This window comes from Ochotona curzoniae, unplaced genomic scaffold, assembly GCF_017591425.1.
Source record: "Ochotona curzoniae isolate NIBS_2020 unplaced genomic scaffold, NIBS_Ocur_1.0 contig_3432, whole genome shotgun sequence".
NCBI classification, from domain to species: Eukaryota; Metazoa; Chordata; class Mammalia; order Lagomorpha; family Ochotonidae; genus Ochotona; species Ochotona curzoniae.
This window is the reverse complement of record NW_024465859.1, coordinates 9,667,917-9,682,755: the sequence shown is the minus strand read 5'-3', so window position 1 is coordinate 9,682,755 and position 14,839 is coordinate 9,667,917. Positions and strand designations below refer to the sequence as shown.

At 33.9% G+C, this 14,839-nt stretch overlaps 1 protein-coding gene across 3 annotated transcripts in view; it reads right to left on the bottom strand.

The window, feature by feature from the left end:
* Positions 1 to 14,839, bottom strand: part of ELP4 (elongator acetyltransferase complex subunit 4) — a 227,507-nt gene that overhangs the window by 126,817 nt on the left and 85,851 nt on the right. For 2 of the 3 annotated variants that reach the window (XM_040980038.1, XM_040980040.1), the window contains exons 7-8: positions 11,933 to 11,941; positions 10,280 to 10,459 (exon numbers count right to left, since the gene is read on the bottom strand). In XM_040980038.1, coding sequence (XP_040835972.1) covers positions 10,280 to 10,459; positions 11,933 to 11,941 — 189 coding nt within the window. The remainder of the gene's footprint in view (positions 1 to 10,279; positions 10,460 to 11,932; positions 11,942 to 14,839) is intronic. The other variant, XM_040980039.1, reaches the window with a different exon arrangement.

Below are 14,839 nucleotides of genomic sequence, written 5' to 3'. Positions count from 1 at the left end.
CAAACTGAGCATCCAGCTGATGTTGGTGATGCAATGGCAGGTTAAAGATCCTAAAGTTTAAAATCAGCTTAGAATAATCCCATATTGAGTATAAAATTATAGCCTGTCATCAGAAACAGGCTGACAGAGCCAGGTCCAGATGGGAGACTGGCTGGGAAAAGGCGAAGGCAGGTGGGAAAATGATGGGAACCTGACGGAAGACAGGACTACTCCCTCTGCTGGCAAGGTCCTCACCTGCTTGAATTTTTAACTAATGACTAGCTTTTCTTTAATTATTCAAAATGTAACAGATAAATTATGTAAGGGTAGCCGTTTTAGTCCATGGCTATATGTTTGCATTATTTCAGACTCATGGCATTCTCTTTGCCCCAGATTAATCTGTCAGAAATATAAGCTCCAATGATTCACCAGGAGGTCCTATTATTTATCTTCTAATTAAATTGCATCGTAAGCATAAGAAAATGTAGTACTATTTTAAAAATAATATATAATGTTTGAAAATTAGTAATGTTTTAAAATTATTTTAGTTGATATATTTGTTGCCTTAAGAAAATAAAATTTGGGGGCTAAACACTTCATAATTTCTTCCTCGGGTTCTGCATAATGTCCCGTAATGAAATAATATAGAAATGAACCATATAAATCAACTATACAGGGAACAAGGAAACAGCATGTCACAGCAAAACAGCAGAGATGTACAGCGCCAAACCTATCTGATAATCTAATGGTCTGAGTTTACAGTTATTATGTCCTAATATGTAAGAAATTAAGAACGAATGTTTACACAAAAATTTGTTAAGTTTTAAAGAAAAATTATTCAATATTTGATTTTCAATGTAAGCTAATAGCTGCAGCAAAAAAACATTTAGTAAAAATCTGTTCTAAGATTTTGGCCTACAACCAGAAGCTCCCAGAACAGGAGGGATCAGCTTTTTCACCCACTGTTCTCATCTGAATCCTGGCTGAAAAGCGATTCCAGCTCCCAGCTTTCCAGAAGGCTCCATCCCAGGAATCCTTGCCTGCCATTTGGTTTGCTGATTTTAATCTCTCAGGACTTTCTTACAGTGGCTCTACTATGCTGAACTGGCACTTGCTTCTAGAAGGGAGTTATTATTAAACCTGTAGGTCAATTGTGGCACTAACAACTCTTTGGAAGCTTTCAGCCACAGTGTACAATTTGCTAGTCTAATTAAATATTAATTCTAAGTGTTACATTTTGTGGCTAAGAGCTTTTATTTTCCATCATCAGCCTGGAAGAAAAAGAGGTTACAAGGCTAATTTAATCTCTCTCTTGTCCTCCCCAACATTAAAGATTAACTACATAGGGTGTGAAAACATTATTAAAGAAGCAAGGACTCTTTATGTAGTAATAATAATGTAATTAATAGCAAGGAGTGAAAACATAACATTAGGACGTAATATTTGACCTGGCAGTTAAACACCTTTAAATTATAATTAGTTACAAGCATGCTCTGTCTTGACATTAAGAAATATGTATCATCCTTATTTGGAAGATAGTAATATTTGTCTAAGGGAAGGTACAAGTCCAAGTAAAGAAATCAAAATGATTCAAAATTCACATTTTCTCACTGGCATTTTTCAGATAGCACACAAAAATAAAAGATTAACAATCTAGTAATTTCGCTTGCAAAATAAACACAGAATTAAGTTGTTATTCTTTCCTTCAAATAAAAATGATCTTTGAAATATAGTCTATAATTTAAGAATATTGCAGAAGACCCTTCTACCAAGTTCAAGCAGAACAAAACATCGGTCCCTTCTACTTAGGTTCCCAGCACAGTTGTGCCCATGCCCGGACACTGGGCACTACAAAGACTATGTGATCCAGCAGCCAAAGATTCCATATGCGCAAACAGATGACTCAATCTCCATACCGTGATGAGACATTTCACTGTCACTGATACATTTGAAAAGTTTTGGCCCTACATAGCCTGTTAGCTAAGCACTAAAACTACTACTGGAACCACAGTACAAATCAGAAAATGAACTACAATGTCACAAAGTTTTGTTACATAAAGCAAATAAAAATTTTTAAATAAAAATTATGTTTATGGCTCACCGACTATGCCTTGATGAGATTAAGTGTGATTAGAGGTTTCCAGACAGCATTTTTTTTTCCTTTAAACATGCACATGTTTCCTACTGCCAATTTAAATATATTCTGAACTTATTTAATATGCAAATTTTAAATAAAGCAAAATAATATATACAGATATAAGTATTGCTTTGAAGGCTCTACACAAAGAGAAACTTGTAATCTGGAGGTTACTTGTGCATAAAGTTTCAATTACATGACCAAGAACGTGAGATAAAAATATACATTATAAATATATAATATATACAAGCTACTATCTGATTTTAAAAATTAACCAGCATCAAGTGCAGCTCGAAAAGTAGGAAAGAATTTGGAGCTGTAGGAACTTATAAATTTCAAGTATATATAAAAATTGGAATACAGTTCTGTTCATTATTTCAATGAAAGAGATTTGTTGATAACTCACTAGATATATAAAAAAAACTGGAGTTTAATTTACACATGTGGCATAAAATTTAAAAAGGACTTAATATGATTCAGGTGATATTTTAAAAAATGTTTTTCAAACATTTAAATACATCAATTTCTTACAATTAATTACAGAGTATTTGATAAGATCTAAAAACTCAAAGGCAGATTCTTAGTTGTAACTATTTGATTAAGGAGAGAATTCATGAAAAAAAAAATAACTAGATTATTTGGTTTTATGTTTAACATGATAGATGCAAAAGTGACTAATTTTGGAACTTAAATATTCTCCTTAACAAAGGAGGGCTGATAAAACTACGTATACAGAGTAGTTATATAACAGAAGGACACCTTACTACAATGATATGAGTATTGATACTTTTGTAAAAATATCTTCAAAAATTTTATAAAGTTATAGACAAACAAAAGTTTGTTGTTTGTTTCTTCACAATGCAGTTACTCTGATTTTTGCTTTAGAAAAAAAAAGATTTCATACTGAGAGAAATGCAAGGACATTAGAGTCCCTATTTAATAATCCCATATTAGTTGTTTGATCTAGCCCATTGCTTGACTTAGAGTTAGGTGCTAAAATGCTAAGCATGAACACAGAAGTTTATGGATAGGAAAAGGTTTGTCTTGAATTTCTCTCTCACAGACACATACTGTATTACTCAAGTGGTAGATTCAAAATTCTAATACAATATAAAAGCTTAATTTGGAGCTATAACAATTAAAATAACACCAAATAAAATCTTATTTAGTCCTCTCGGGACATATTGAAAACGACCCTTTTCTACCAGCTTTTCATCTCAAAGTTAATTTTGATTGGCATTAGCTAAGTAATATAGATTACTCAACTAGATATATGCAAAAATTCTATAGATCAAATTGCTATAAGACGGTGGCTTTATTATATGAACTGAATAAGGTTAATTGAACAAGTGAAAATGATAAGAAATAAAAAAAGGCGATAGGCTACCATCATATTTGAAATCTACCCTGAACAAAAAAAAGTTTAATTAGAACATCAAGTAAGAATCTTTCTGAGCAAATGCATTATATGCTGGCAATACATGGAATCACCCAAGAAGGAAACGTTATTTCATATTTTATTATTAATAATGGAAAACTTTCATTCTTGCACTACTATAGCTAAGGGGAAATTTATTGCTGCTTATATTTCTAAAAATCTTTGGAAGTAGGGCTGTTTATATAAATGAACAACATTAAAAAGCAACATTTGTTTAGAAAGGAAAGCTGTGAGAGAATTACTGGAAAATTTTCCCTATTTTAATTAAGTCAAAATATTTATTTCAAGTAAAAGAATTTAAATCAATTGGAAATACAAATGAAGCACTGTCTGGCACAGATTGTGTTAAAAATGTGGATGATTGCATACATTTATTTTCCCTTCAAGTCACTACTAAAACCCTAACAAGGTGTAAACCTAAATTTTATTTCCCAAAAGAATAAATGTTATTGGTTGCTATTTTTCTCATGTATATAGCTGTTACTTAATATTTTAAGAAATTAAAAGGCACAAATATATGTATAAATTGGAGGTGGATAACAAATTTCACCAGAAGTAAGCCAGTTCTCATTTATAACCTAAGAAAAGTGAGTTCTCTAGCTAGATACAGAAATTCCTTTTGTATCTCTGTAGATAGCTTCTTTTCGAAACAACCTTAAAGTTGTCATTTTATTAAAAACTTTTTCTTTAAATAGTTTTGAAGGGTGCAAACACATTTTTAACCTGAAACGGAATATAATAGCCTAAGATACGGAAATTTATATTTCATTTTAAAAAGCTGAAATAATAGTCTTACAATATTTAGAGTTCAAAGGTAGAGTTTTATTTCTTTATATTAACTTTCTCATTCTCTGAAACTCCAACAACCTTCTCTCAACAACGGAGTTTAGAACAGTTGAGTTGTGAGAATGTGAGCAGCTGCTGTTATTATAACTAAAGGTCTGTCTACTGCTCAAGTCTGAGAGACCACATGTTCGGCTGTCCTCTCATCTTGCCATCCTCACCAATTAACTATTAACATGGAGGGCTGTACACATGCTCTGGGGGGCTCTTTTACAGGCTTCTTGGCGAGTGGAACAACTGCACAGCAGGGATCTGGGAACTGAGTAATGCTGGGGTACAGGGGAGCCATCCATAGTTCTGCTTCTTCTAATGACACTTTACGCCACAGTTCAGCATGTAGCAGTCTGTATTTAACTTAGCCATTTTCACAACTTTTTAAAGTACAATGTGTTTGGGCAGAGACTAATATATTCTAAAAGAGGTAAAATGACTAACATACTACTTCACAGGGAAAATTGTCAAAGACTACATATGTATTTTTGAAGACATTAATAATATATTTATTGAACAATTCTAGTATATTCTTAACCAATATCTTCAATTTGCCTCTATAAATTTGTTTTAAAACATGCTTGCGATTTTTTCCTATGCTCTTACAGAAATATTATTTAATCCAAAGGAAAGAAATATTTTCGGTTGAGAATTTGAAGTTTGAACAAATATTTTAAATGTAAACTTAAAAATAATTCTTGTTCATTTTACTTGCAAAGTCTTATCACAACAGTCAGTTAAAATAAGTTTTGAACCCATGACATTATTTTCCCTATTTTAACTTTTCCCCGACTTTGCAATTTTCTTAAGTATGTGTTCCTTCACGACAATGAAATTAAACATGGGAAGCATGCCAAAAGTACAATAAAGGGTAACTAATCATTACTGTACAAGTCTGACAGAATGCTAATAACTCAAATAAGAATACCAATTGGTTGGTTTACCATTTGACAAAGATATTTTACATATTTAAGCCTAGTGTAATTTTTAAAAATTACATGTTCAAAAACTGTCACTATTCTATAATGGATGTCAGTATAACAAATCTCCCAGGGATATTAAACTACATTTCCATTTTCTGTCAGAAACCATCATATGATCCACATGTCTACATATAGCACTTTTTTGTTCTAGCTTATCTTTTACACTGTTGAAAAGCTCTATGGGGATAAGGACCTTGTTTGTGGTCTTTTTTTTTTCCCCAAAAGATGTATTTACTTTTATTGGAAAGGCAGATTACACTCCTTCACTCCTCAAATGGCTGCAATAGCTGGAGCTAGACCCATCCGAAGCCTGGGAACCCCCTATCTGGGTTTCTCACACATGGATGCAGGGTCCCAAGGCTTTGGGTCACCCCAGTTGGATGCAATGGCCAGAGCTGAGTTGATCCAAAACCAGGAACCAGGAGCTTCTTCTGAGTCTCTCACACAGTGTCCCAGGGCTTTGGGGGCACTCTTTACTGCTTTCCCAGGCTACAAGCAGGGAGCTGAATGGGAAGTGGAGTAGCTGTGACACAACCAGAACCAGCAACCATATGGGATCCTGGTGCATAGAAGACAAAGATTTAGCCTCTGAGCCATTGTGCTGGGCCCACAGCGTTTCTTAATTTTAACTCCATTTTAGTATTTCTAGTGCAAATGCAGCCTAGTGCTGGTATTAAGAGAATGGTAACTGGAAGGGAATGGGTTAACCCTAAATTGCCCCATTCAACAATTCTGTGATCTTGGGTAAAGATAAGGATACTACCAACAACTTAAGGCTATTATGAGTATTAAGTGAGTTAATATTTGTAAATAGTTTAGGACTAGAAGTAGCCCAGAGCAACTGTTACTTAAGTTTTTATTAAACAAATGTATAGTTCCCTGGGTCTGTGTATTCATACATATTTAACATCAAAGTATACTGCTTCTAATTTTTGTTATCTTTCCTTAGCCAAAAGAGAATCTGTCCTTATTTATATTATGACAGCTTTTAAAAAGACTATTAAGTTTTATATTTTCACTTAGGCATCTTGACAAGAATAGATAAATAGCAAGATAACATGCTTACAGCAAGGGGACCATTCAAGTTGTTTGTCTGTTGACAGTAGGGCCAGAAGACTACTATGAAAACTTAGGAAAGTTGATTAGGCAAGACAGTATGAAAACTGGGAAAACCTTGGGAGGTTTTACATGTTTTCAGAGAGGACATTATCTGTTTTGAGGAGGCATGCCTTAATTTTTGGTCACACTCTGCATCTTCACAGTCATCACCAAAGTCTGTCCCTGCTATCTTTCATTTCACAGAGGCCTCTCCTTTACTGACACATTAAAAACCATACATTGAAACTGTATTTCTTCACTTACACAGGTCATAAATATATCTGTATATAAACGTGTGTTAAAATATTTTTCTGGAAAAATGTTCAGGCTCTCTAGCTAACAGGAAAATAAGAATCAAAACTATGTTGAGACTACCTGACTCCAACGAGACTGGTCTGCATTCAGAACTCTACTAAGCAACCTGCATGTGGTGAGAAAGGAATCCTACTTCACTGTTCGTGTAAGTGTAGGCTAGTGGTGTCACTATGCAAGTAAGTATGGAGAATGCTCAGTCAACTGAAAATTGATCTACCATATGACCCAGTTATCCCACTTCCGGGAATATATTCAAAGGAAATGAAACTTGCAAAAAAAAAAAAAGAAGGGACCTGTACTCGTATATTTAAAGCAGCAAAAACTACAATAGTGAAGATGTGGAAACAATCCAGACGCCCGTCAGAAGAGGGATGGATAATGAAGCTGTGGTATAGCTACAACATGTAATACTAGTCAGCCACTTTTTAGGATGAAATTCTACCATTGCAACAAAATGGCTCAGTGAAATAAGCCAATTCCGAAAGGATAAATATCATATGTTCCCTGTGATATAAGGATACATTCATGAAAAATACAAGATCAACATAGATAACTATATATCAATATAGATAACATACATCTATATAGATAAATATATCCATCTAGAGGATCTGTACAAGGGAGACTACCATACCAGGAAGTGAACATACAGTGCAGCATGCATCTCCACTCCAGATCAAAAGATGGATCCTTAATGCAACTGTTAAATGCATCGTGACAACAGGATGTGGGACTTTCTACCATTGTCTCTACCTACAATGTCATGATACACTTAAATAGTAGAACGATGGACTATGTTGCTGAAGGATAATAGTGCTGTAATAATACAGAGGAAAATAATAGGAAAAAGGGGAAATGGAGAGGGTGGAAGAGGAAATCCCTGTGCCTATGGAATTGTATCATGAAAGAAAAAAATCAAGAAAAATATTTTTCATGTTCAGACATTCAGTTCACCTCATCACTTAGTCAGCAGTCAATGAGGGGTGTAGACAGGCTTTCCTGCCGACACCTGACAGTATCACTGCTGGTCCCTCAAACAGGAGCTGGAGGAATCCCGGTCACAGCCACCCACACTGGAGTTGGCAACTTTTCTCCAGATAACAAAGACAATCCCTTGCAAAATGTCTGTTTAAAATGCAATGTAATTAATAATAATTTTTAAAAAGTAATAAAAAAAAAGGTTTGTTCTCTCCTTTCTGGCCTTTTTTGTTCACTTTTTCTTTTGTAGAGATTCCTTTGGAATAAATTTGAAAAATCATCATGTATGTATATCATTTCATATCTGTAGTTTTTAAATTTAGAACTATAAAAAGGAAAACATTATTTTCTTTCTTTTTTTAAAAAACAAAAATGAGTAAAGTTTACTGTAAAGTAGTAACATTATTTTCTTTCATCCTCATTTGTTTGCATCTTGATGCTTAATAGCTTGCATGTTCTAAATTGTCAAAAATTTCACAGTGATAACATCACCTCTAAGAAATGCTGAATAAGGGCATGCATTGTGCTGCAGCACATAAAGCTGCTGCCTGTACTGGGTCAAGTACTGGCTGCTCCTCTTCCAATCCAGCTCCCTGCTAACAAGCCTAGGAAAACAGCAGAAGCATTTGGGCCATTGCACCCATGGGGGAGACCAGAAATTTCTGGATTCTGTCTTCAGACTGGCTCAGTTCCGAGCACAGTGGCTATTTGGGAAATGAACCAGTAGACTGGAGATCTTTCTCTGTATTCCCTTCTCTCTCTGAAACTATGCCTTTTAAGTAAATAAACAAATCTTTTTAAAAAATTACGAAAAACAACCATATTAATGTGTATTATTATTTTTCTATGGAAAGGTAGTGTCATCAAAGTATGTTAATAATTCAATACACATAAGAAGGTAGCATAGTAAGATAGGAAAATTCTAGATTTTAGACTGAAACAGATCTGCAACTGATCATCAGCTTTAAAATGTAGAAAAGAATTTTGACATTGGAGAATCATTTAACTTACCTAACATTTGCAATTGACATAGTTGTCTTGCAGGGGTTTTGTGGTTCTCTGAGAAGCTATAAACCCTAACAGTTGAAGACGGAGTTCTGAATTAGGGAAAAACACTGGGCCTGCCCTTTAGTCACTGGGTGACCTTTTGAAGACAGAGATAAAAACCAACTATTTCCTAAAGCTGTGCTAAAGATTCAAGTATATAAGGATTATAAAATTTTTGGCCTGTAGCTTGCACCTCATAAATGCTTGGAGTAATGGCAGTATCTGGTATATTTATCTCAATTTCATCTATTATCAAAATCAAGAACCCTATTAAGACTAAAGTATCATTAAAGTATGAACTTCACATTAACACCATGATATAACAATAATTACAATCTCAGCATCTGTATAATGTCTGAAATGATTAGAGAAAGGGTGTTTTCATGATATTCCTACAATTTTAACTTCATAAAACTAGTAAATTATTTTTAGGCACAATCTGCATAAAGCTTGAGTGAAAAATGAGTTATCCTCTTATTACTATAAGTAAATTCTACTGGCCAAGGAGTCAAAATTTACTTCTTATATTAAACTTTTACATGTGAGTAGTGAAATATACTATACAATATAACTAGTGGAACTAAATGACATTTTAATAAAGATAATTACTTTGAAAGGCCTGTATACATTAGAACAGAAATTTCAAGTAGTTTCAACAATTTGACATTAGAAATAATTTTCTTAGTAAGAGTCAATATTCCTCTAATGAACTTTTATTTAACATCTAGAAAAAACCCAGATCTGTGCCAAAAAAAAATTTGCCATATTTAATAAATATTGCAATCATAAAGCCGCAGAAAGAAAAGCCTAAATATTTGTCTCTGACTTAGTGGAAATTACATGTATTGAATAAATAAAATTACATGAAATCATGTATTTCAGTCAAACAATGAATACTTTAATAAACAGTATTACTAATAGAGAATGAATGAATGTAAAATACATTAGCACATAACTAGAAGGTTAGCTAAAGAAACCAAATGAGAATATACTGACCCACTAACAGAAGACAGAGTGATAGAATGTTCAGAAGAAAACTTGGGAAAAGAACCTTGAAGAGGAAAAGATTGCCAAAAGTGGAAAGAGAGGAAGAAAAACTACTAATCATCAAAAAAATGGACACATTTCATCAAGATTAAAAAGTTCAGCTCTCAGACAGACATAGGAAAGTAAAAACTGAATTGTGAACTATAAGAAAGTTGCTGAAAATCTTAACTAAAATGAATAAAGAATCTTTCAACCTGATCCTTAGGAGGTCACTAGGTATAAAACGAACAAGCAACTTAGACATAAGAAGATATGTAAGTGGCGAAGAACCACCTGAAAAGCTGGGCAACATCATTAGTTATCCAGGAAACGAAAATCAGAATCATAACATATTACTTCACCACTAGTTAAAATTAAATTAAATTTAAAATGTTAATTAAACTTTAACATTTTAAATTTAATTTAGTTTTCCAAAATCCTTACCTGGATAAGATGTGTTGGCATTGTGATGACACAGGCTGAAAGAGAGGTTCGCAGCAGGCCACGGAGGATGTAGAGGAACTTGGTAAGGCTGCGACTGCTGTCACAGTTTTCTGTGCAGCAAATATCATCTCCCCATAAAGGCGAGCCAACACTCTGAAGTCCTAGTCGTAAGATATTCTTCTGTTTATGTGAAGGAAAGTGGGAGGCGGGTACACAAAAAAGGTGTTGTTATTCATAAGACATCTCTCTTGAATCTGCCAATTCTTATTTTTATTATTAATATAAGGAAAATAATAAGATATAAAATTAAGTACTATAAATGAAATGGTAATATAAAGAAAATATTTTAATTTGCAAGAGCATAAAAATAACAGAATGATTGCATTTTTGCAAAATTTGAACATTTTTACCAAGCTTGAGGTTTTTTAAAAATTTATTTTATTATGTTATTTTTATTTGAAAAGCAGAATTACAAACAGGAGTTAGAGAGACATTCTTTCCAGTGGTTTACTACCTAAATGGCCACAATGGCTGGAGTGGGCCAATCTGAAGTCAGGAGCCAGGAGCCAGGAACTTCTTCCAATTCTTCTAAGTAGGGGCAGCGGCCCAAGGACTTTGACCATCTTCTGCTGCTTTATGATCAGGGAGCTGAACTTAAAGTGGAGCACCCAGGACATGAACCAGTACTCATGCCATGCTGGTGCCATGAGTGGAGGCTTAGCCTACTTGGCCATGGTGCTACCCACAAGGCTTGACATTTAAAACTGTTTGGGGCAGCAATGAAGAAAGCTGTGTCCCACAGTGGGATTACTGGAATGGGTCCTGACTCTAGCTTCTTGCTAATGCATACCCTGGGAGCTGGGAGACAGCTCAAGTAACTGGGTTCTAGTGAACCAGAGGATGTGGATTAGGTTCCTAGTTCTAGGCTTTGGTCTGGCTCAGCCTGTCACTGCAGGAATTTACGAAGCTTGTTCTGCCTGTTTCTCTGCCTCTTCAATAAAATAAGAAATAAAATAGGGCCCAGCACGATAGCTCAATAGCTAAATCATCACCTCACAAGCACCGGTCTCCCATAGGCATGCCAGTTTGTACCCTGGCTGTTACACACCCCATCCAACTTCCTATTTTTGGCTTGGGAAAGCAGCAGAACTCTAAGCCTTGGGACCCTGCATTCGCGTGGGAGACCTGGAGGAAGCACTAGGCTCCTGGCTCAGCTCTGGCCATTGTGGCCACCTGGAGAGTGAATTAGTGGATGAAAGATCTTTCTCTGTCTTTCCTTCTCTCTGCAAATCTGACTTTTCAATAAAAGTAAATAAATCTTTTTTTTTTTTAAAAGAAATAAAACAAATTGGGACTAATTTAATAGTGACTAAGAATTATGACTGAGGTAGCCAAATAAAACACAACAAAACCCAAATAATAATGGAAAAGATAAATATAATGTTGCAAACTCATTGTTGGTATTAGAGAATTCTATGTTTTAATAAGCTACACATTGCTCAGTACTTCTTATTTACTGTTCTATCTAGTGCCTGATGCATTGTGTCTAAGATGTTCTTAAGACATACTTTTGGTCATATACTTACACTTGCCTTTAGTTTTTAATTTAAATCCAGCACTTTTTATAAAATTTACTTGGTGGACATTTATAACTTGAGCTTTCTGACATCAACATCATAATAGTGACCCATATTTCTTGTGAAAAGAATATTTTAAAACACTGAACAGTCCTTAGATGACTGTCAAAAATATTTGCAAACACAAACATTTATAATATATTATACTGCTTGGGTTATTATAAATGGACAAATGTTTGTAAATGCATTCATTAGCAATCAAAATTTCTGGACAAAAAGGAGTTGTTAATAAAATCTGGTTCATGCCAATAATTATAAAATCAGTATTAGAGGTTCAATGCTAAAAATAATTCTCCTTTAAAGTAATGATAAAAAATATGTGATATGTGAGATCTGATTTCTAAAGAAACAAGATACGAAAATGTATCATTTGCTATTGCCATGAAGTATCACCAGTGAAATAAGCTTGTGTCACTCAACATAATATTCATATTATCTATTTTTCTGATATTACAGTTAAAATTTGAATTTGCATATTCCTTTTTAACACAGAATTTATTGACTAAGGGAAGTAAGGAAAATGTATAAAACACTAAAATATTTACAAGAAAACATAACAGAACAAAAAACCTGGTAAAATTATTAAGCTTGTAAGTAATAAGGAGATGAATAACTTCTCATTTGTCATAGATACTTCATACTAATTTGCCAGAAACAATGCTTTGTACTGATGCCCGGGCATATCATTCTACTTCATTTCACCAATGAAGAAATAAAATAATTTTTATGCATCACCAAGAATCATAATGTAGAATATAACAGGAAGCCATCTAGCAGTACTTTTACTACAATAAAAAAAGAAAACAGGACGAACTACTTTGATTGTATCATCATGTTTCAGGTTTTCAAATTGTGCTTAGTTTACATTGCATTTTGGGTGATCTCATTCTTTACCTATTATCCTGCTCATTGTATCCCTTCATATATTCAGAGAATTTTATAATTCATAAAGCAATACTCTGTTATGCTTTTAGAGTAAAAATCCTGTGGCCTAAGTAATGTACAGTTGGTTCTATTCTTTGTTGGTGCTATGAATTCAATCAGGTGCAAAACAAAATATTTAAGAATTACATCTGTACTGAAGATTTACAAATTAGTTTTCTTGGCAGTATTTCCTAAACTATATAAAGTATAATGATTTTATGTAATGTATTGCCTATTTTAGGTAGAGATAGCTTAAATCATGCAGATGATATGAATATGTTATATGCAAAGAATTTATCATTAATTTTCTTTCTAATTTGAAAGAGAAAGAGACAAAGAAGGATGGAGACAGAAAAATATCTTCTGCTGGTTCACTCTCCAGCAAGGAGTCTAGAATTCATCCCAAATCTCCTCCCATAAATGACAGAGAACCATGTTGGATCTTTGCATTCATCTATTGCCTTTTAGTTTTCACATGAACAGTAAGTTGGAATTAGAAGTGAATCCTAATTCACTTCTAGGCACCCCATCAGGAGTGTAAGCATCCCAAGTTGTCTCTTAACTGCTGTGCTTTTACTCACCCCAGTACTTTTCTGTTCTGTGGAAGAAATTTGACCATCTTCAGATGCTGCTATCCATGAGACCCAGAGGGGTCTTGGATCAACCCCCCAATATCAAGGGATAACTGACTATGTACCTTTCCTGAAACCCTTATTATCTTAGTTCTATAGTCCTGACTTTATGTCTCTGCCTTAATCATTTTACTACTGCTTATCAAAAAAGCTTCTGCTATCAGCTTACAATTAAAATACCGGGCACAGAAATCAGAAACCTAGAGTTAGTGAAATGACAGATATGCTGGCATACACCTACAGACAGAAAGGAACACTAACACAGAGTCAATGCAAAATGCACTTTTAAGCATCTATTTTTTCATTTCAAAGGCAGAATGACCGAGAGAACATGGAAATTGGTTCCCTGGTTCACCCTCCAAATGCTTGCAGTGGTAAAGGTTGGGTCTGGGTGAAGACAGAAGCCAGCATGTTCAGTCAGAACTCCCATGTTTGGTAGGACCCAAATACTTGGGCCAGCTCCTGCTGCCTGCAGGTATATTAGCAGAAAGTCGGTTCAGATCAGGTGAGACTTGACCCCAAGTAATCTAGCATGGGATGTCAGCATCCAAGCCCTGGTTTAATTTGCTGCATTCACATATCTAACCTATGAATGTACAACATCTAAATGAGGTAAGTGAATGGCACATTAAAATATACTTGAACAAAATGCTTCAACATAAGGCATATATTTATATTTTAAGAATATGATGACAATCAAAAAAAGCTTACATTATAAATCTCCTGTGTCATTTGTGACAGATAAGCCTTCATCAGGCCATATGACTAAGAGCATGCTGTGTGATACAATAAAAATTAAAAGCCCTTGACTATAATGTAAATTTAAAATGTTATTTGAAAAGTAAGAGAAAGAAAAGTTAAAAAAGAAAGAAATGATACAAAGGAAGGAAAGAGGGAGGGAAAAAAGAAGGGATTATCATATTCTTAGAACTGTATTATGAACCACAATGAATCTTTTCAATTTTGTATTACCTTTCATATTACTATAAAAAGAATAAAGTAAAGTAAGTAAATATTTTTATAATATACATTGAGAAAATTTAACATATTCTAATTCAGTGATCAGATTACTTTTGATTATATTATACTTGAATAATTATATTTGAAAATGACAACTTAAAAACAATTAAAATTATAAAAGCAATTTGCAATTTTCTCTACCCAAGTATCTTTACAGATGACCTATTATTCGCTATTCACTATTGTTACATACTGCCCTTGTGACATGAAAGGTAGATTGTATTCTATGGCTAAGAGTCTGGAGGGATCTGCTGTCTCCAGTGAACTCATTTGAAGGATGTGCAAGAGAAAATAGGATAGAGCTTCCTTTTCAAGAACTGGGATTTATTTCATTGTCAGAATTTTAT